This window comes from Lycium barbarum, chromosome 7 (genome assembly GCF_019175385.1).
Source record: "Lycium barbarum isolate Lr01 chromosome 7, ASM1917538v2, whole genome shotgun sequence".
Taxonomy (NCBI): Eukaryota; Viridiplantae; Streptophyta; class Magnoliopsida; order Solanales; family Solanaceae; genus Lycium; species Lycium barbarum.
The window spans coordinates 27,022,775-27,045,142 of NC_083343.1; the positions used below are offsets into that span (position 1 = coordinate 27,022,775).

The 22,368-nt window shown below is 36.9% G+C and overlaps 1 protein-coding gene across 1 annotated transcript; it reads right to left on the minus strand.

Annotated features, from left to right (window-relative positions):
- Positions 1 to 961: 961 nt before the first annotated feature.
- LOC132601430 (putative two-component response regulator ARR13) lies at positions 962 to 11,730 on the minus strand. Its single transcript, XM_060314508.1, has 8 exons — positions 11,606 to 11,730; positions 7,763 to 7,944; positions 6,406 to 6,558; positions 6,239 to 6,252; positions 3,976 to 4,120; positions 2,841 to 3,308; positions 2,565 to 2,641; positions 962 to 1,774 (listed from the first exon to the last, which is right to left on the minus strand). The coding sequence occupies exons 1-8, from the start codon at positions 11,728 to 11,730 to the stop codon at positions 962 to 964; spliced, it is 1,977 nt and encodes a 658-aa protein (XP_060170491.1).
- Positions 11,731 to 22,368: the final 10,638 nt, after the last annotated feature.

The following is a 22,368-nucleotide window of genomic DNA, read 5'->3' on the forward strand; positions in this document are numbered from 1 at the left end:
GTTACGTACTTCTTATAAAAGGCTAAAATAAATGAGTGGTGTATAAATTAATTACTCTGGCAGTATCTATTACTTAAACTTGATGTGTGATCACTCTGAAGAAAAAAAATGAACAGTAAAATACGAAGTAAAGCCGCAGAGAGCTAACATGAAAGCCTATGGAGTGCAATAATAAGAAACGTATCCCATCGATGTTAAGGATACACAAAATATTATGCTAACCTGAGATGCACTTAGACCCAGAGTTAATCGATCCCATAATATATAATCAGTCAACCAAAAGGTTGGTAATGCTAGGATGATTAATGAGATACTGAACAAAGCTATAATCCCAAGTCAAGATAATAAGAGAAGCTTGTAATCTAAATACCGACCATTAGTTCCAAACGGAAGAAAAAGAAAATACGATTAGTTCCAGCAATCCAAGTCATACGAAACAAAAAAGTCTCCCGATAATAAAGGATAGCAATTTCCACTTGAGAAAACAACTTGGGCTTATAAGAGTTGTCACTAATAGTCTCCGATAGCATTTGGATCATCATGTCGATGATTCGTCAGAAAAAATTGTTTCCTGAAAACTGAACACTCAGTATCGGTGCTATCTGCATATGTCAGTTTAAGGTAAAATTCATAGGAGATCGGGTGTATTCGGTATGACGAAAAATATTTTTTTAGCTAATACCAATAACTAAACATAGAATAGATGTAATGCAAAATTTTACACCGGAATTAATATTCTAATCACGACAACAACCCCTAAGATTGTTATCAAGTAATACAAAAAAAATTCTTTAATATTTTTATCCTACAAACAAGTGCCGGAAAATTTTAATTTGTTTGGACAATTATATTTTCCACAAAATATTGAAGTCCTTTTCTGAAAATATATTTGGAAAAACAACTTCCATCATGTCAAACTAATATTCAAATATTAAAGAATAGACTTGGGAGATAAGAAAAATTAGATAGAAGCACTAACCTGATCATCAGAGTAAATGTGGTCAAACTCACTACCATGTTCATTAGGTAGGTTAGTACTTGAAGGTCCGAGATTCTGAAAGAAACAATCTATATTATTGAAATCGAAATATGAATCATAATTTTCCTTCTCATTTGAATCACTTCCTTTAGTATAAGTCACATGTGATTCTGCAATAATATTGTTTGGATCAGACATGTTTGGTTCACCAATATGTTGCTGGAAAGTAGCATTTGTTACTCCAAATTCATTACTTGTAGCATTTCCATTGTTTGTACAAGACATTATTGTGCTACCTGAGTATGTTGTTACATGGGCCGCATCAAGATCCAAGTTGTAGTCATTTTGAGTATGATAATCCTCACTATTAAACGCCAGCCCAGACATAGAACTAGTGCTCCCACTGATTGGGTCTTGTAGTCCTTGTGAATCCAACATTTCAAACAATGGTTCATGTTGTTGTTGTACCCCACTAACAACATTATTTTGGGTCGATAAAAATGGGTGAGTGAATGGGTTGTCAATGCTGAGGTAGTGGGGTTGAACTTGAAGTTGTGAGTGATAGACCTGCTGCTGAGTTGAACTCTCTCCTCTAGCAAAAATGTCTGGTTCTCTTTGAGTTTCATTGTTACTATGCTGTTGTTGCAGATTTGGAACATTTGTTTGAAGATGAGGAATTGTCCCATATTTTCTACGGCTACATCTTTGTTGAGAACCTCTTGAAGATCCTTGACCTGATGGGTGATGAATAGATCTTCGCTCTTTTGGAACTCTCCAGTTGTTACTACGACATTTCTGAGAGGTGTTAAAAGAAAAAAAAATGAAAGGAGACCTAGACCATGGAGATATATTTATCATATGAACTCATTGTTATTTAGGTGCGTTTGAAATGGTGGAAGTCATTTAATAGAAAACATTTTTGGTGGATGATAAAAATCTCTTGAAGCAATATGAACTAAAGATTGATAATAATATTATTGAATTGAATAGTCACTACAAAAAAAAAAATAGCAAGGAATAACTTCTGTCACTAAACATGTAGCAAAACTTTATTGCTAATCCTCTTTAATAGTGAGTGTTCTGATGACACTTTTGAGTACTAAAAGATTAATAATAATGTCTATTAACTGGCAAAAGTGATATAAAGTTAAATTTTTGTTCTTATAAATGATTTTTGATATGAAACTAAAATTAAGATAGTTACAGAAAAAATAACTTCTCTCACAAGTGTTTGATAAAAAACATTTTCTATTAACTAAATACGAGAAAATGACTTATAAAATATACTCCCTCTGTTTCAATTTGTTTGAACATATTTCCTTTTTAGTCCGTGCCAAAATGAATGACCTCTTTCCTAATTTGGAAACAAATTCACTTTATGAATGATTTACAGTCACACAAATTTTCAAGGCTTATTTTGAACCACAAGTTTCAAAAGTCTTCCCTCTTTTTTAAATGTCGTGCTCAGTCAAATGAGTTCATATAAATTGAAACGGAGGGAGTATATTTTTTTGTAAAAATAACTTTCCCGTACCAAACACACACCAATAATACACATTTACGGCTTAAATTTTTAGGGAAGTACCTGAAGATGGCTTGCAACTTGTAATCTAGTAATACCAGGCACATTCATCACCTCAAGAATCTCAATCGGGTAACATCCTACATGTTTCATAAAAATCTACCTTTAATTTAATAATATCAATATTCCTAGATCAAGACAAGGAACATGTAAATACAACAATCACTATTCTTAATTCCAAACAATTTGATATTAGCTATAAATATGAATTCCCATTGTTCATATCGCTCCATATAAACGAATCTTGAAGAAATTTAGTTAATTGTGAAGCAAACTTACTTCCGTCACCAAGTTGATGCACATCTTTCATGAATTTGGCATGACGATCCGCAGTCCATATTGTGCAAACCTTTTGCCTAACAACCTTATTTACATTGCTTTGACTTTCTACTTCATTAACCTCTTTTTTGCTTTTTCTACCTCTCTTTCTTCTCAGCTTATATTTTTCATTTGATACAACATTGTTTTCAGCCTCATGAATATTATTGCACTGTTCCTCAATATTAATAGGCACGTTCTTCTTTTCGATAATATTATTGATACGCATATCATCAGGATCATCAACATTCATCCTATCTCTATTTTCTTCTAACCCCTGTCTCACTTTCCCTCTTTTCATTTTTTTGTTGAATACAAATTGCCACAAGTATTTAACAGTTTCCTTGTGAAGTGGTTTCTCCAGGTAAAGGTAAGCTCCTTTGTTCAAAGCCTTGCTTGCTGTGACTGCGTTGTATTCATCACATACAACTACATAATTATTTCGAGAAGTTAGCAAGTAGAATTGAATAAAATTATACATTATGTGAATAGTTGATTTCACAAATGTTCACTAAATTTTATCTATTATAACAGTAATCTTGTTACTAAACAATTGTTTATGATATCACTACAAAGAAAAGATTAGCCACAAATTACTTCTGACGCTAAACAATATCAATATGTCACTAATCTTGTTTAACGATGGATTATCAAAAAATCATGTTAGGTACAGATTGTTTAGTAATAAATTTCATAGCTATTTTTTTTTTACTAGCGTACTGACTAAACTAACTTTATCCACTATTACAATAAAGTTATAAAAGATATTCATGTCGTATCCGTTTAAACATTATGTGACTAGTTAATTTCATGTATATCAACTTAATTTTATTCATTATACTAGTAATGTTAGGAAATAATATTTTATCATATACTTTAAAAATAAGAATTAGCGAGGGATAATTTATGTTGCTAATTAAATATAAAAAATTCATTGCTATCCTATTTAAATATGGTTTATAGAAAATTTGTCTAGTTACGAACATTAACAGGGAATTTAATAGATAATTTTTTTTTGTAGTGTACTAATTATAATAACTGACTTTACCCACTATAACAGTAGATGTATAAGTGGAAGAGTAGAACAAATACTTACATAGTGAAACGATATCCAAGCCTACAACTTGATCTAAAAGCGGAAACGACAGCAGATCAGGTGAATCGACGTTGATTATCACCAAGTCTATTTTTTGTTTTCCTTTGGAGAGTATTGACATTGCTTCTAAAGCCGTGTCAACCGTCTGTATCAATGCACTTTGTAAGTCAATGAAGAACAAGGAAGGAAATATTTATTATAACAAAATGACAGTTTGATTATTTGTTGTACAATTATTCAATTATATATTTTCATGTTATATTGTTACACTTTAGTTTATGCAAATGTAGATATCAGTCAACATATTATATTGTAATCAATATGTGCAATTTTAGACAGGTTCGCATAAAAAGGCTATATAATGTTTACGATAAATATTAAAATTATATAGAATAGTGAAGATCATATAGGAATATATTGTTAAAAAATCTATTCCAATTTACTCGTATGAAATGTTGACAAGAGATAATACACACAAAAGTTTTAAGATAATCTTATTTCATGAATATGCTTTAGAAGATTTAGAAAAGATCTAGGAATAGATTTCTCAATAAATTTTAGTTATTCCAATTTGCATCAATAATATAACTAATCAAACTTAACTATAAATATTAAGTACGATAATTAAAGTACAAACGGTAATAAGATTATAAGCCGACAAAAGAATTATAAATCTTTATAGAATATTGAGCCGCAAATAGACGAAATACGCTTTCCAATAAAAGTGTTACCTAATATAAGTAGTATTTGAAGGATTACAGTGTTGTGTATTTTCTATTTTTAGTATCTAAAATGAACCTAACCCATTATTTAGGCATTGACTTTGAGTTTCGAAAGTTTCTTAAAGCAGAAAATAGATTAATAAACCCCTTCGTTTATCTCTCACATCTTGTTATATATATTCTTTATCATTCCAAACAAATTAAATTTTATTTCCTCCTGTTAATTAATTACTTTCATTATTACAAAAATTGCTTGTTCTATGTAAGTGCACTGCATGTACATACAAAAGTAGTTAGCAAAGCAATTTAAGTCAAAAGGATTAACACACCTTGGATAGGAACAATCAATGAATGCTAAACAAATTAATTGAGAAAAAAAAAAAAGGGAAAATATATTTAAAAATATCTAAATTTACTGAAATTTTCAGTTATACATCTTTTCTTTACGGGGTGAGATAGTTCATGAAATCCCAGTTTTATGCTACTTTTTGGGTAAGATAATTATGGTAGATTTGATTCTTTATTCCAAATATTTTGAAAATTATCTAATGTTCCATTAAGGTTGAAAAAAATGAAAAAAATATTTGGCAAGCAACCATTAAGTAGATCTAAATTAATTACTTTCAAGGTGTGCTCATAAGGATGAAATAATAGGTGTATATAAGAAATCAATAAACTTCTTTAAAGATGCAAGTTTTTTCTTGTTGAATTGCAAAGGAAAAAAAGCTCCATGATTAAAATAAAAAAATAGAGAGCAAAATGTTTTCTTTTTTTAATGAAAATCAGGTCTCCCCATTTTCTTTGCCTACATCCAATAAAAGACCAAACACTACAAGCAAATGGTTAATTTGCGGAGGTTGAAAGTTGCAATTCGCGGAGGTTTTAGCCTCCGCTAGTTGTTAAAAGAGGCTAAAACCTCCGCGAATTGCAACTTTCAACCTCCACAAATTAACTTTTTTGGGTGGTGAAAAAAAAAACGTTATCTCAGTGTAAATAATAATGATAGCCAAATCGGTTTTTATCATGTGCTTCTCTCTATCTTTCTCTTTTTCTTTCTTTCCCTCCCATTACCCTAATCTTGCGCCTCCACCACTCAAACCAATTTAATTTTTCTAAAATGATAGATTTATAAAAATCAAAGATCTACACCATCAAAAATCATTTTTGAGGTATTTAATTAAGTTTCTCCTCCAACTCTATGTCACTCTATGTCAATTGAAAAAGAAATCTTTATCCTTTTTTTATACAAAAAAGACGAGGTGTAAAACGCAGTTGATTAAATGAATTAACGATTCACATAAAACTGTGTCCCTTTGGGCATTCCATAAATTGAAACGACACAGAGACTAACATAAAACTATCGACCCCCTTGGAAAAGTCATATACATCTTTAGGGAGTAAGCTAATCGAGTGTGAGACATGCTTATAGCAAGAGCCAGAAATAGAAAATCTAATTTGGTTCTTTATAACCACAAAAAACCCATGTATTAACTTGTAAAACAACATAAACAAGCATAGAAGGAAAGAAATCCAAGACTTACAAGATAAATGAGATCTAAAAAGAGATTCATAGTAAAATAACAAATGAGATAACAAGCATCACATCGATTAATCTCATATAAAAATAAAATCACACAAAAGTTAATTATATCAAAGAAAAAAGCGTTATAACTTCTATATATACTCTTAGAGTTGTCACCAGTTTTACCTTTATAGCTGTAAGATTTCAGCAAATCAATGATCTCATTAACAAACTCTTTGTCATGATCAACAAATATCACACGAACTTCTTTTATAATCTCATTATAAGGTGCAACCATTGGATTATCTATTCGTTTAGTGTTTGTTTGAGAATTTTCTTCTTCAAACATAACGAAGAGGAGAAACCAGAAACTTAAAAAAACTTGTATAAAGACTGAATTTATAGTGAAACACTTAACTCTTTAATTAGGTAGGTTGATTAATTGAAGCTCTTATGTGGAATGAACATTCCTTTTGAAGTCTGCTTTTATAGTATCTTTTACCGGCTAATGAGCGGTAAGTGTTGACCATACATATGATTTTTATTGACCTATTTTTCTTTTTATTTTCTTCCTTGAGTCAAGGCAAGGGCATACTTTAAAATTGAGATATTTTAAAACTCAAGGTGCGCGTGGTCATAAGGATGAAATAACATGTGTATGTAAATGTTAATAAACTTCATTAAAGATGCAAGTTTTTTCTTGTTGAATTGCAAAGGAAAAAAATAGAGAGGAAAATAATTTTTTTATGAAAATCAGGCCTCCCCACTTCCTTCGCCTACATCCAATGAGAGACAAGAAAAGGTTGTCAAAGAAAAAGTTATCTCGAGGTCAATAATAATGATAGCCAGATCAGTTTTTATCATGTGCTTCTCTTTATCTTTCCTCCTGTTACCCTAATCTTGCGCCTCCACCACTCAAACAATTTTATTTCTATTTTTTATAAATTGATAGATTTATACAAATTAAAGATCTGCACCATCAAAAATCATTTTTGAGGTACTTAATTATGTTTCTCCTCAGACTCTATGTCACTCTAGGTTAATTGACAACAAAAAAAAAAAAAAAACTTTTTCGACAAAAAATACCCAAGTGTAAAACACAATCAATTAAATGAATAAATGATTGACATTAAACTGTGGCCCTTTGGGAACAACCCATAAATTTAAACGACACGGAGATTAACATAAAATTATCGACCCCCTTCAAAAAATCATATACATCTTCGGAGAGGAAGCTAATCGAGTGTGTGACATGCTTAAGGCAAGAACCAGAAATAGGGAATCTAATTTGTTCTTTATAACCACAAAGAAACTCGTTTATTAACTAGTAAAATAACATAATCAAGCATGGAAGGAGAAGAAATCCAAGATTTACAAGATAAATGAGATCTAAAAAGAGATTGATGTTAAAATCTCTAATGAGATAACAAGCATCACATTGATTAAATCTCATATAAAAATGAATTCACACAAAAGCTAATTATATCAAAGAAAAAAGGGTTATAACTTCTATATATATTTTTAAAGATGTTACAAGTTTTACCTTTATAGTTGTATGATTTCAACAAATCAGCCATTTCATTAACAAACTCTTTATGATGATTAACAAGCATCACTCGAACTTCTTTTATACTCTCATAACAAGGTGCAGCCATTGGATTATCTATTTTTTCAGTATTTGTTTGAGGATATTCTTCTTCGAACATGACGAAGAGAAACCAGAAACTAAACAAAAACTTACAGAAAGAGTGAATTTATAGTCAAACACTTAACTCTTTAGATAGACACAAACTAACTATTAATTAATGAGTTATTAAGTTATTAATCCCTCCCATCAATCTCTATTAAAATACTCAAATTTATTACAATTTTTTTTAATTATTGACCTTTTTCACTTCAGAATCTCTGTTGTCAATACTTTTTTATTTCAATAGTAAAACAAAATTAGTTAGAACTTAGTTTTAAAAGGCAGCAGTGGACCTAGATCAAGGATACGTAAAAATTTTGTTTGTTTATACTAGTCTCTCTGAATGTGTGTTGCACGTCAATAATGACACGTAGTTATTCAATCAATTATTTATAAAAGGGGGAACAAATTTAACTAATAAGAAAATTATATGTAAATAGAAAGAAAGAATTATTGTAAAGAAGTTTGCATGAACAACCACAACAATAATTTAAATGTTGAAAATCAATATTATAACAATCCATAGTTTTGGAACTCAAAAAGATTGGATATCATCTGATCCTGCAAATCGATTGATTTAGTTAAGTTAATTAAATAGTATTATAGTCAAATTTCTCTATCCCAACCTCGTTTGTTCTATTTTTTTATTTTTTACAGCTCTTGGCTATTATACACCTATAAATATAATGATTTGTTTGGTCATCTACGCATTTTGACGCTTTTGCCCCTGTTAAGCCATCCCTTAGCTCCGTAGAGCGTGTTTGACTCTTGGGGATGGGTAGCGCGATTCCCAAGGTGACCGGGTTTGATTTTGAGGAAAATTAGTGGCGTAAGTTTAAAACCTTTAACCAATAGTTGACTTTTGGGTGAATGAACCTATTTGAGAATTTTCTCGATTCCATGAGGTCCGGAGAGTCACTCTTAACTTGGTGGGGTGATTGATTCGGTTCTTGAGGCACTCGGGAGCGTTTTAATCCCTTGGTTGGAAACTTTTTTTTTGAGGTTTTGAGGATTGATGGGGTCAAGATGATATCCATTGACAATTCTAAGGGCACGGGTGAGTTCGTAGCGTGTTTTTACATTGGTATGCATGTGTGATTTGTATTCGGGAGATCTTGGGTGAATGTCAAGTTTTGAGTTGAACTTGGTGAAAAACCAGATTTTTTCTTATTTCTGGTGTGCTGCTTCTGCTGTGGTTCAGCCGCAGATGCTAGGGCTTGCATTGTCGAGTAGTTCCGCAACGGGGTCTTTTCCGCAGGAACGGGACCGCACAAGTGGAAGTTGTCCCGCATCTGTGAGATGCTGAGTTGTTTAATGAATCCGTATCTGCAGATGTTTTTCCTCAGATGCGAGGTCGCGTCTACTGGCACGGGTTCCGCAGATGCATAAATTTTGTTTCCAGATCCATAAATACCCCAACTCAAACCATTTCTTTTCGTTCACCAAATTGAAACCTAGAGGAGACTTTTGGGCAATTTTGTGGAGCTTTTGGGTGAATCATTTTTAGGTAAGTTCCCTACTCGCTCTTTGTGATTTACTTATGCTAAGTAAGGAATTTATGGTAATGTTTTCATGAATTAGTTGGGGAAATTGGGTCATAAACCCTAAGATATTTTTATGAATTTTATTCAATCCAAATGAGTTTTGTTGGGAAAGTTCTTGAATTTTAATCATCTAATCAACGAGTAATTAGTTCCTAAGCTTGAATCTTCCTTTATCTTAAGAATCTAGGTTATGAAAATTGGGTGTTTTCTCTAAATTGAGAATTTTCAATTGATGATGAAATTAATGCAAAAATTGGACTAGTTTGTGATGATAATTAATATTTGGACTTCTTAAGCTTTGGGTTAACCTTTTCCAACTTATAATTTCCATTTTTTCCCTTGTGGGCTCGGGTTTCCTTTTTAAAGGTTGTTTTCGACTCGAATAATATTATGACAATACGGATACCTTTAGTCTCAGATTCTAATGTAGGATAATAATTTCACATACTTTGACCGTTCGGAGGCAGTGCATAAAGGGAAGGCTCGAGTTGGATAGTTTGTGGCACCTGCTCGACATTGAGGTAGGTTACGGCTTACCTTGTGGCTAGAATTTGATTAGTGAAGCATATGTAGAAGTTAGTTATTGAGGAGAATGCATGATAGGACTACGGGCATGTCATAGGGGTGAATCCAATTAGGTTGGTTCTGTCAGCTGTTGTGTGGGCTTGTCGCCATTTTTGCTATATTTGTGATCTGTGTTTGTATTTATCTCTCTTGACATCTCACTTATCATCGAAAAAAGGAAGGATATTGAGAATGGATTGAAATATGTGTTTCATGACAAGTAACAGATGAGATTTTGGTATGATTATTGTTGATGTTGATATCTTGCATGGCATACATTCTTTTTCATATGATGACATGATTTGAACTGTAATTTGAAATGATGATAAGTGAGAGAGTGTAGCCTTCAAGGTCTTTGTCGGTGAGTGTAAAAGAGAGATGAGAGTCTGTGATCTGAGGTTGTTACCGGAGTAGAATGTGTGCTCGTGATCCGAGGTCATTTACCAGAGCGAGAGAGTGCTCGTTACCTAAGGTCTTTTGCTGGGACGCGGGGTACATGGACTTTTAGGGTCTCTCATGGGTCATGACTTTGAGGCATAGCCCTTAGCATTTGTGTACGGTACAGAAAGTTGTTTAGTGCATTACATTGCATATAGATTCACTCATTTACATTAACTTATCTTATGCATTGACTAATCTTATACATTAACTGATCTTATACTTGAGGTTGTTCATTAAGTGTACTTGATTTCTTATCTGGCTACCTATTAGTTTCTGCCTTTTATATATGTAAACTAATTGTTGTTGTCTTATGATGCTTACCTGTACTAGTGTTATACTGATACTACTCTTGCTGCACTTTTTCCTTGAGCGCAAAGTTCGTCGCTGGTTCTACTTCTCAGCCTTACGAGTGATTTTGAGGCCTACTTGTCGGAGTTTACAAGGTGAGCTGCTAGATGGATCCGCAGCCCGTAGACTCCTCCTTACATGCTTGTCTTTCGTTTGCACTCTTCAGACAATATTTCTTAGTATTGAGACTTTAATATTCTATCATATTTGTATTTATGTTTGTGGCTCTTATACTATGATCCACACCAGCTCCTTGGGGTATATGTCATGTATTTCCACACACTATTTAGTATTTATATATCAAAATTGTTTTTGTATTTGTGTTTAATTTCTACATGATTTATTTAAAAAAGGGTATAGTAAGGGAAGGATTCGCCTACTGGGGGGAATGTGTGGGTGCCCGCGCGATCTATGAGTTGGGTCTTGACAAAGTTAGTATTATAGCCCTAGGTTACCAGTCTTACAAGTACAAGAACAATATCTGCTAGAGTCTCGCGGATCGGTACGATAAGCTCTGTACTTATCTGAGAGAGGCTATAGGACATTTAGGAAACTCCCAATTCTTTCATTCCTTTCGTGCTACTTTATTCAAATTGGTATCTAGAAGGTTTAAATTGGTATCTAACTTTCCTTCTATTCTTTCACAGATAGTGAGGACACGTGCGAGTATTGCGAGAAATAAAGTGCCCGCACCCGCTGCTAGGGATTGAGCACTAGGTCGACGCCGAGCGAGAGGCCATGGTATAGACAGAGGCCGTGGTGTAGCACCGGCCAGGGGTAGGGCCCCTGTGGTTGGTCTTACCCTAGTGAAATCAGTATCCCCTGAGCCAGAGGTTCAATATGAGATCGAGTCCATGGATGAGTAGGAGCTGGGACCAGCCCTGGCTTAGCCCGAGGTGATTGCAATCCGGTACTCCAAGATGCCATGGTTCGTATATTGAGTTTTCTTAAGGGTTTGACCCAAATGGGTTGCCTTCTAGCTACTTCAAGAGGATCTCAGACTAGAGCGGGAGGAAAGTCTCCTGAGCAGTATGAGACCCACGAAGCACAGCCTGTCGTTACGGTGGCTCCTCGTATTGATGAGATCCCAGCACCTGCATTCGCTCCTAGACCTGTTGTCGATTTGACTATGATCGTTGTGTCGCAGGATTTAGTCGGTAGGTTCATCAAGATAAAGCCGCAAAAATTCTTTGTTACTCCTGGAGAGGATGCGTATGAGTTTATTATTGACAGACATGAGAGGCTTCACGAAATGGGTATAGTTGATTTGCATGAGTTGATTTTGTTTCCTTCTAGTTGTGTGGGGACGCAAAGATATGGTAGAGGTCCTATGTTGAGTGTCGACCAGCTGGGTCACCTCCTTTGACTTTCACCCAGTTCTATCAGGTATTCTTGGAGAAGTACGTCCCCTGTACTTTGAGAGATAGCAGGAGAGATGAGTTTAATGACTTGGAGTAGAGAGGTATGTCTGTTGTAAAGTATGAGGTCAAATTTCATTCCTTGGCTCGTTAAGCCGTTCAGCTAATCCCCACTGAGACAGAGAAGGTGAGGAGATTTGTTAGAGCATTAGTGCTTTCATCGAAGCTGGCTACTTTTCAGCTTATGGGTATGGGTTATTCGTTTCATTCTATGGTTGCTCATTCTACACAGGTTGAGTCTTCCAGGATTCGAGCTCATGGTGGAGGCAGTGACAAGAGGATCTGCTAGTTTGGCAGTTTCAGTGGCTCTACTTTGAGAGGTGAGAGCCAGACGGGTAAGTTTGATCATCACTATTCTGGCCGCCCCATCCAGTTAGTGCTTCAGATATCAGCTGGTGGGCCTTCTAGGCATATTAGACTTAGTACTGGGTAGACTTCCCGAGGTTTCCATCCTCGACCTTCAGACCATGGTGAATATTCTAGTTCTTCAGCTTCAGTGGCACAACCCAGGCTGGTCAAGGGTTGTTTTGAGTGTCGTAACCCAGGCATTTTGCGAGAGAGTGTCCTAGACCCAGATAGAGTGGGGCCCAGTAAGGATCTAGGTTTCAGACCCCCAGGATTCTATCACTTTCAATTAGTTGAGATGGATCTTCAGGCAGAGGTGGGTTGCATACTCATAGAGGCGGATATCAGTCTGGGCGAGGTGGTTATCAGCCCTGCAATGGCGGTTCATAGTCTGTGAGAGGGGGAGCTTAGTTTGGCCAGAGTGGGCAGGGAGGTGCACAGTCTGATGGCGGACGAGTTCATTGCTATGCCTTCTCCGGGAGACCAGAGGCTGAGGCTTCCAATGCTATCATTACATGTACTATTTTAGTTTGTCATCGAGCAACCTCGATATTATTTTATCTGGGTTCTACCTTATGTGTCTACATATTTCTCTACTGATTTCGATATGACTTGTGATATTCTTGATATGCCTATACGTGTTTCTACTCCGGTCAGAGATTTTGTTGTTTAGATCGAGTCTATCAGTCATGTGTGGTTACTTTTATTGGCTATGATATATGAGTAGACTTGGTGATCCTTAGTATGTTAGACTTTGATATTATTTTAGGCATGAATTGGTTATCTCCTTACCACGTGATTCTAGACTGTCATGCCAAGAGAGTCACGTTAGCTATGCCAGGCATTCCGAGATTAGAGTGGAAGGGTACTCCTAGCCCTGCTCCCAAGGATATTATATCATTTCTGCGGGGGAAGAAGTTTGTGGATAATGGGTGTTTGGCATATTTGGGACACGAGAGCGCATAATCCTTCCCTAGCATCTGTTCCTGTAGTTAGCAAGTCTGCAAAGGTCTTTCCCGCAGACTTTCCTAGTATGCTGCTTGATCGTGATATTTACTTTTGCATCGACTTGGAGTCAGGCACTCAACCTATTTCTGTTCCACCTTACCGCATGGCTCGGGCAGAGTTGAAAGAGCAATTGCATGACTTATTGAGTAAGGGGTTCATCCGACCTAGTGTTTCCCTCTGGGGTGCTCCTATGTTGTTCGTGAAGAAAAAAGATGGTTCTATACAGATGTGTATTTATCGTTAATTGAACAAGGTTACCATTCAGAACAAGTATCAATACCCCGCATCGATGACTTATTTCATCAGCTCCAGGGTCCTTCAATCTTTTCTAAGACCGACTTGAGATTGGGTTACTACCAGTTAAAAATTAGAGCCGAGGATATTCCAAAGACAGCATTCAGGACCCATTATGGTCATTATGAGTTTATGGTGATGACCTTCGGGCTTACCAATGCCCCTGCAACATTTATGGATTTGATGAATGGGATTTTTAAGCCCTACTTGGATTCATTCGTGATTGTGTTTATTGATAACATCTTGGTGTACTCTCGGAGTAAGGAAGATTATAAGAAACATTTGAGCGTCGTTCTTAGGTTGTTGAAAGAGAAGATGTTGTATGCCAATTGCCAAATTTCCCAAGTGTGAGTTCTGGCTCAATTCCGTGGCATTTTTGGGACATGTTGTGTCTAAGGACGAGATTATGGTTGATCCCAAGAAGATCAAGGAAGTTAGAGATTGGGCTTGCCCTACTTTGGTGACCGAGATTAAGAGTTTTGTGGGCTTAGTGAGTTACTATCATTGGTTTATGAAGGGGTTCTCATCTATTGCTTTCCATTTAACCCGTTTAACTCCGAAGGATGTTGCCCTTTCAGTGGTCCGATGAGTGTAAGGAGAGCTTTCAAAAGCTCAAGGCTTTATTAACTTTGGCTCTAATTTTGGCTTTACTTGTGGAGGGTAATGACTTTACTATTTATTGTGATGTTTCTCGTATTGGCTTGGATTGTGTGTTGATGCAAGAGGGTAAGGTGATCGCATGCGCTTTGAGGTAGTTGAGGTCCATGAGAAGAACTACCTCCCTCATGACTTAGAGTTGGCGGCAGTAGTCTTTGCTTTGAAGATTTGGAAACATTACCTGTATGGAGTCCATTGTGAGGTATTCATAGATCATTGTAACCTTTAGCATGTGTACAGTCAGAGTGTCATGACTCAACCGGGAGGGCCGCGACTGACACTCTACTCGGCTGAGCACCCTACTATCACTGCACTTATAAGTCACAATCTTGTGTGAACCTTCAAATTTTGAAAAGACGCGTCCGTCAAGTAAAACACGAAAAACCTTTTAATAAAACTCGTTCACCAAGTCAGGGACTTCTCCCTTATCGTTAATTCAGAGAAGACTTTGGTGACAATAAAATATATAAAATAATGCATATGAACACGTCGACCTACATGGCCGCTTTACACAACTGTCGACATCTCGACACACTATCCACAAGACACTGTCTGCAAAAGCCTCTAACAAGGACCAAGTTACCATAATATAAGTTGAGACAGGGCCGCAACATACTCGTAATGCATCTGACTCGAGGACATACATAAGTACTATGACTCGCCAACACTCCGAATAGAAATGGAGTTCACCAATCCAACTGATAGCCCGGGAATATCCTATGGCAAGTGTCCTCTACTCAACTATCTGCACCTGTGTGGCATGAAACACAGCGCCCCCAGGCAAAGGGACGTCAGTACGAATAATGTACCGAGTATGTAAGGCAGAACTGAAACAATATATCTCGACTAGAATAATAAAAGAGTAACAAACTCAATTTGTACCTGTAACCAACACTGCGAATCATGTACGTGCATATGAACTTTTAATGCATCATGAGCATAATATATATATATATATATATATATATATATATATATATATATATATATATATATATATATAATGCATGCCTTCGCCCTAGGGCTGGGCATAAATACCGAAAATCGAAAAACCGAACCGAACCAAACTAGTTTGGTTCGGTGTGTGGTGTCCACCTTCAAAAAACCGAAACCGAAATAGCCGAACCGAAGTTTGATAAAACCGAACCGAAAAGCCGAGCACACACCAAAATTTAATACATTACCAAAAAAAATTAAAATAGTCCAGGCCCATTAAGTTTAAAGCCAAAAAAACCCAATTGTAACAAGCCCTCTTTTGCATTTGTATCCCTAATTTTCTACTTCAGTTGAGAAAATCAAATATGTTACGGAAGGCAACTAGGATGTTTTTTTAGGATTAATGTATGTCCTTTATGTGTTTTCTTAATTATTCTTACGGTATGTATATAACACCTAATAATCCTATATCATGGTTAAAGTTTTCTATTCTCGTATATCCTGTTTGTTTGATTTTAATTTCAATTTATCAGTTTTATGTTTTATTGCTTTTGAGAATATGAATTAGTGTCAAGGGAATCGCTTCTAATATTATATCAAAAAAACTGAATTGAAAAAATCGAAACCGAACCGAACCGAACTTTAAAAAACCGAAACCGAAAGAACCGAACCGAACTAGTTTGGTTTGGTGTTCGGTGTCCGCCTTCAAAACATCGAACCCGAAATAGCCAAACCGAACGCCCACCCCTACTTCGCCCTACTCGCAGCCCCTTCGGGCATAATAGCATAATAGCCCGTTCGGGCATCATAATCATCTTATACCAGCTGATTAGGTGGTTTGCATATATAACGCCTTATCCCTTTTCCCCTTCCCCATGAAATGATGTCGTGCATGTATGTAAATATGCAAATGCATGAAAATCTTTGGAAACCATCAAAAGACTCCCTTCGGAGCAACTTTTAGTTCAAAACGGGAACTTCTTCCCTTTTTTATTGTCTCCTTCGAGACTCAAAAATCAAATGTGAAATGTATAGGAATAAGGAAACCTTATGAATGTCCTCTTTGGGAATTAGACATCGTTATGAAATCGTACAACTTATGGATGCCCCTTCGGGCTTAAGAAGTCAAGGAACTCAGGATATCCTACATTTAGGAGTGGATTCATTATGGATATCATTACGCTTCGCGCTTGCCATAGATCATTCCAAAAAGAAGGAAAGGATAGACTTAACATACCTGGATAATCTCCTTCTCAATCCACAATAAAGCTTAACATAATCCTCCTGCGTCTACAACAAGTGAAATGATACCGTCATCGACAAACAGTGTCGCAACTATCATATCTTGCTAATATTATAACCTTCGAAAAATCGGGCAACACCTCCCCTATTTATACTGCATCCCAGAGACCACTATGGGTCATTAAATAGCCCAACAACAACAACAATCAACAATAGCAATAACTACAATATAATCCAATATAACCCTCTTTGATTACTTTAAGAATCATATCGAGCGGCAAGCTCGTTTAATGAATAACAAACGTCATCCAAACCCAACTCTTCTCTCATAATTCAGTCCACACCCTGCATAAAAATATGCATATATTTACCATATCATATTTAGCTCAAAATATTCTTAAATGTATTCCAAAACAATCTATACTCCTACGTCTCATCCTTTACTTTCTATCCATAGATTTCATATACTTTCTTCTCCATTTTTCCAACTAACACATGAATATTCCCAATAATCATAGGGACAATATATTCGGGTTATAATCCACAATTTACAACCATTAGAAGTCATATTTAAACATTCAAAACAACCCCTACAAAATAGTGGCTTAACTTAACTTATTTCGATGTAGTCTTGCGGTGTTTAGCCTCAAACAACTTTATCAACATCAATTTAAGCTAACACACGACCAAAGGGGTGTTATACATACCTTAAGCAGTGCATACAACCCAAAAATCACGGCTCCATCAGTTCCACTTTACCCTCAATCACTAGACAACACGATAGGTTTGCTGCTCTTGTAGTCTCTAACTTTCTTAATGGAAGATTGGGTTGTTTTCACTTGATTTGAGGTGAAATTTCATGGGTGGAGGTTGGGGAAATATTCTAGAGGGTTGGGGAATGTTTTAGAGGGGTTTGGATGAAAAATAAGGGGTAAAACCCCTTTTATAGGGCTCTAGAGTCGGTTCGGGTACTGTAGTAGCCTGGTTACTGTAGCGGCGCGGCTACTGTAGCAACTCGGTTACTGCAGCATGCGTTTCTGCAGCATGCGTTTCTGCTCTATCAGCCTAACTTGTAACATCCATAATTCTCTACTCCGATGTCGTATCGACGAGCGGTTTGTTGCGTTAGAAACTAGACTTGCGGATATTCATTTTAGGCTTTTGAAACATCTTAAAACTCCTAATATACTACGAGATATACCTTTCCAAAGTTGACCCAAAATTCTGTCCAAAATCCTGCCAACGTTTTCCAAATTTTCGTCAAACTTATTTTCTTCAATTTGCTTGATCCCGAAATCTTCCTAAACTCTCCATACATGATATTTATCATTAATCATACTTGATAATGGTCATTTCCTTTGGTTCCAAGGTGTTCCTTCCCGGTTACGATAATTCATCCTTTACTTTAACAATATACTAAATAATGCTTCATTCCTCACTATCCAAAGTTGTTTTACGTAGACATAGCTCAACATACTTACATTCAAATTTAACAAGTGCTTATCCGAAAGTACGGGGTGTAACACAGAGGGATCTAAATTCGAGGCTGCGTAGATTGATAGAGTCTCTCAAGGACTACAAAATGATCATTCTTTATCATCCGGGAAAGGCTAATGTGGTAGCTAATGCGTTGAGCCGAAAGGCAGTGAGTATGGGTAGCTTGGTGTGTTTGATTATGGGAGACCGCCCTTTATCCATGGAGGTTTAGATTTTGGCTAATAGTATGGTGAGACTTGATATTTCAGAACCGGGCAGGGTTCTAGCTTGTGTTTAGGCGAGGTCGTCTCGTTTGGAGCAAATTAAGGCCCAGCAGTTCGAGGATGCGAAATTGTGTAAGATTTTGGATGAGGTGCTAAGTGGGGAAGCCAAGGGGGCACTTCTTGATGAGGAGGGGGTTTTGAGGATTAAGGGGCGCATTTTCATTCGTAGAGTTGGTGATTTGATTTTGTTAATCTTGACTAATGCTCACAGTTCCAGATACTCCATTCATCCTGGAGCTAAAGAGATGTATCGTGACGTGAGACAACATTATTGGTGGGATAGGATGAACAGGGACATAGTACACCTCGTATCCCAGTGTTTGAACTACCAACAGGTTAAGTACGAGCACCATTGACTGGGTGGTGTGACTCAGGGATGCCTATTCCCAAGTGGAAATGGGAGAATATAGCCATGGATTTCATGGTCGGTCTATCAAAGACTTTGGGCAAGTTTGATTCCATTTGGGTAATTATTGATAGGTTGACTAAGTTCGCGCACTTCATTCCAGTTCAGACTACTTACAACTCGGAAAAGTTGGCCAGGATTTACATTAGAGAGATCGTTAGATTTTATGATGTGCCCATTTCCATCATTTCAGGTGGAGGCACCCAGTTTAAGTCCCATTTCTGGAGGAATTTGTAGAAGGAATTAGGGACCCAATAGGATCTTACCACATTCCACCCGCTGACCAATGGTCAATCCGAGAGGACTATTCAGGTGTTAGATGATATGTTACGGGCTTGTGTGATCGACTTTAATAGTCATTGGGACCAATTCCTACCTTTGGCTGAGTTTACATACAACAACAGTTACCACTCGAGTATCAATATGGCTTCGTTTGAGGCTTTATATGGTAGAAGGTGACAATCTCCTATTACTTGGTTTGATGCCTTTGAGGTGAGATGTTACACCTCCCGTTTTATTGCAAGGAGATTTTGGCTTATTGGTGATGTGTAACTTCGGTTCGGTAACCCGCACCAGAGCTTTGGACACGGGATATTTTTACTTTGTATGTGTACAGGAGTTTAAGTATGCATTTTTGACATTACGAGGGAGTTAGAAGTGAAACAAATCGAATCGGAGCAGTTCAGAAACTGCTGAAACTAGTCAGCGTCGACGGTCCAAGGGAAGGACCGTCGATATGTCGACGACCGGCGGATCTGGAACTTTCCAGCCCTGGTTATAAATATAATATCCCACGTTTTATTCCATTATTTCTTCCAAAAACAGATCTTATGTTTCTCTAGAACCCTCTAAAACCCTCCCTCTATTTTCTACAACAAATCTATGCCAAGAAACCAAGATCAAAAGCAAAGACTAAGAGATTCATGTACTAGGAAGCCTATTAGGGTTTGTGAAGAGTAAGAATTTCTTTGGCATCCAAGTGAAGGATTTCATTTTAATGGATAAGAGTGAATCAAGGCCTATTCCCAAGTGATTAAGGTGAGCTTTATGTTTATTTCATGTTATTAAAAGTATTGAGAGGTTGAAAGACTTCGATTATGGAAGAGGGGAGAATATGGGGTGAAATTATGAAAATAATAATATTCTTGAATCATAGCTCTTGATATGTAATGAGTATAATCTTGTTATGAATAGTAATAAAGATGTTGAAGGGGCATTGTGTGAGGTTGGATACGGTATGGTGCCATAGTTAGGATTACGAAGGAGTTTGATAGGGAATGTTGAGAATTTACTAATATCTAGCTTGATAAAGTTATTGATTGAGATATTATAGGGGTTGTTTATTATGTGGAGGAAGTCATCAAAATATAGGAGATCTTACCCAGTTTTCGTTAGCTTTAGATTAAGCCTAAGTATGTCTTCGATTATCTAATTTTAGTACGAACTCTCTTGAAGGTAGAAACTTGAACATTGGAGGAAAGCATTCAAGTGATAAAGTTAGCGAAACGTAAAGGTATGTAAGGCTAGTCCATTCTTTCCTAAGGCATGACTCCTATGACATGACTTCCTTTATTGTTCCATGACCTTCTTACATTCCGGAAACTATGAGTCGATGTTTATAAAGAGCTTCCTATGAGATAAAGATAAGAGATATGTCGTGAGTATGATAACGATAATGATGAGTCTAAGCCTAGAGATCCAAAAGCTTATGATATGACAATTCCATGAAGCTAATGATCCTTATACGATTTCTTGATGTATTCATTGTTGCTAAACCCACCTTATAATGTTAATTCCTTCAAGGTGAGGTATGATGATTATGATTACTCCATAATGTAAATCAGGAGTTCTCGACCTTGCCTCACCCCGATAGAGTTGTAGTATGTAATTGATTTCTTATGCATACTTTATGAGATGTGTATGATGATGAGATTCCACCGTGCCTATATGGCCGGACATGTCACCGCGAAGGCGGGCTGCATACGATTCCACCGTGCCTAGATGGCCCGACATGTCACCGCTAATGCGGGCTGCTTATGATTACACTGTGCCTAGAGGGCCGGACATGACACCACTAGTGGGCGGCGTTATGATGGTTACTCGGACGCGGGTTAACGATGATGGTATATATGATAAGCATACATGTGTTTTCCTTTAAAGGTTAAGCAGGTTATCTCTTCAGCTCATGTTCCATTGTTTATTTATTATGTTATTATTATTCATGCCTTACATACTCAGTACAATGTTCGTACTGACGTCCTTTCTTTTTGGACGCTATGTTCATGCCCCCAGGTAGACAGAGAGGTGAACCAGATTCATAGGTGTTGATCAGCAGACACACAGGAGCACTCCATTATTTCGGAGGTGCTGTTGATATACATTATTTTGTGTACATATGTTTTGGGCATGACGGGGTCTTGTCCCGTCCTTAAGTCTAGCACTCTAGTAGAGGCTCGTAGATACGTATGTGTGGGTAGTCGATGTCCCATGATGAGCACATTGCACTCTCATATATCATTTTACAGTCGTGAGGGCTTTTGTATATAGACTTGTGTTGCCTTGGAGATTATATATGTTCAGGTTGAGTATGATGATTAGCCTAATGTGAGGTGCTCGGTAGTTAGCTCCGAGTACCCGTCATGTCCCCCTAGTCGGGTCGTGACAAAAGTGGTATCCGAGTAGTTCTGTCCTAGGGTGTGTCTACGAGTCGTGTCCAGTAGAGTCTTGTTTATGGGTGTGAAGCGCGCCACACTTATAAACAAGAGGCTGCGGGGCATCTAGGAAAAATGACCATTCTTCTTCTTATTAGATCGTGCCATAAAGCCATGTTATAAGGTTTTCTCCTCACTAATTATGTATTATGATTTCAGTGATGCCGCTAAAGAGAAAAGCTACAGCCGCCCCGAAAGGCAGGGCTACGACAGAAAGGCGGATAGAAAGCGGGGCCCCCAACGAATATAGAAGAAGGTGAATCTCATAATGAGGCTCCATCAAATACCTCTCACACTCCGCCTAATCTAGAAGAGAAAGAGAGGGCTTCAGCTCCGGCTCCTGTGCCTCTAATTCCTCCACTGGGTGCTTCGGGTCAACAAATGACCGAAGCTATTCAGCTATTGACACAACTAGTTTCCGCTCAGGCACAACGGCAGAATACGGGTTCCGGTAACAGGGCGACTAGTACTCGAGCCCGGCATTTTATGAGTATAAATCCTCCAAAATTTTTCGGGTCAAAGTCGGATGAAGACCCGCAAGGTTTTATTGATGAGACATTGAGAACATTGAAAATTATTCATGCCACCGATACTGAATCTGTGGAGTTGGCATCCTATAGACTCCGGGATGTGGCGGTTCTTTGGTATAATAACTGGATATCTTCAAGAAAGGAAAATACACCTCCTCCAGTTTGGCAAGAATTTGTGGATGCTTTCCTTTGTCATTATTTGCCACCCGAGGTCCATCAAGCTAGAGCGGATAGATTCTTAAATTTGAAGCAGGGGAA

Excerpts from the sequence above, each read along its gene's own strand:
- LOC132601430 (XM_060314508.1), bottom strand. The coding sequence starts at position 11,730 with ATGGCATCTTGGAGTACCGGATTGCAATCACCTCGGGCTAAGCCAGGG. Across the intron at positions 7,945-11,605 it reads GGGATACTGATTTCACTAGG|TTTCTGGTTTCTCTTCGTCA; the intron begins GTAAGACCAACC and ends GTTTTTGTTTAG. Across the intron at positions 6,559-7,762 it reads GAAATCATACAACTATAAAG|AAGAAAATTCTCAAACAAAC; the intron begins GTAAAACTTGTA and ends TTATGTTTGAAG.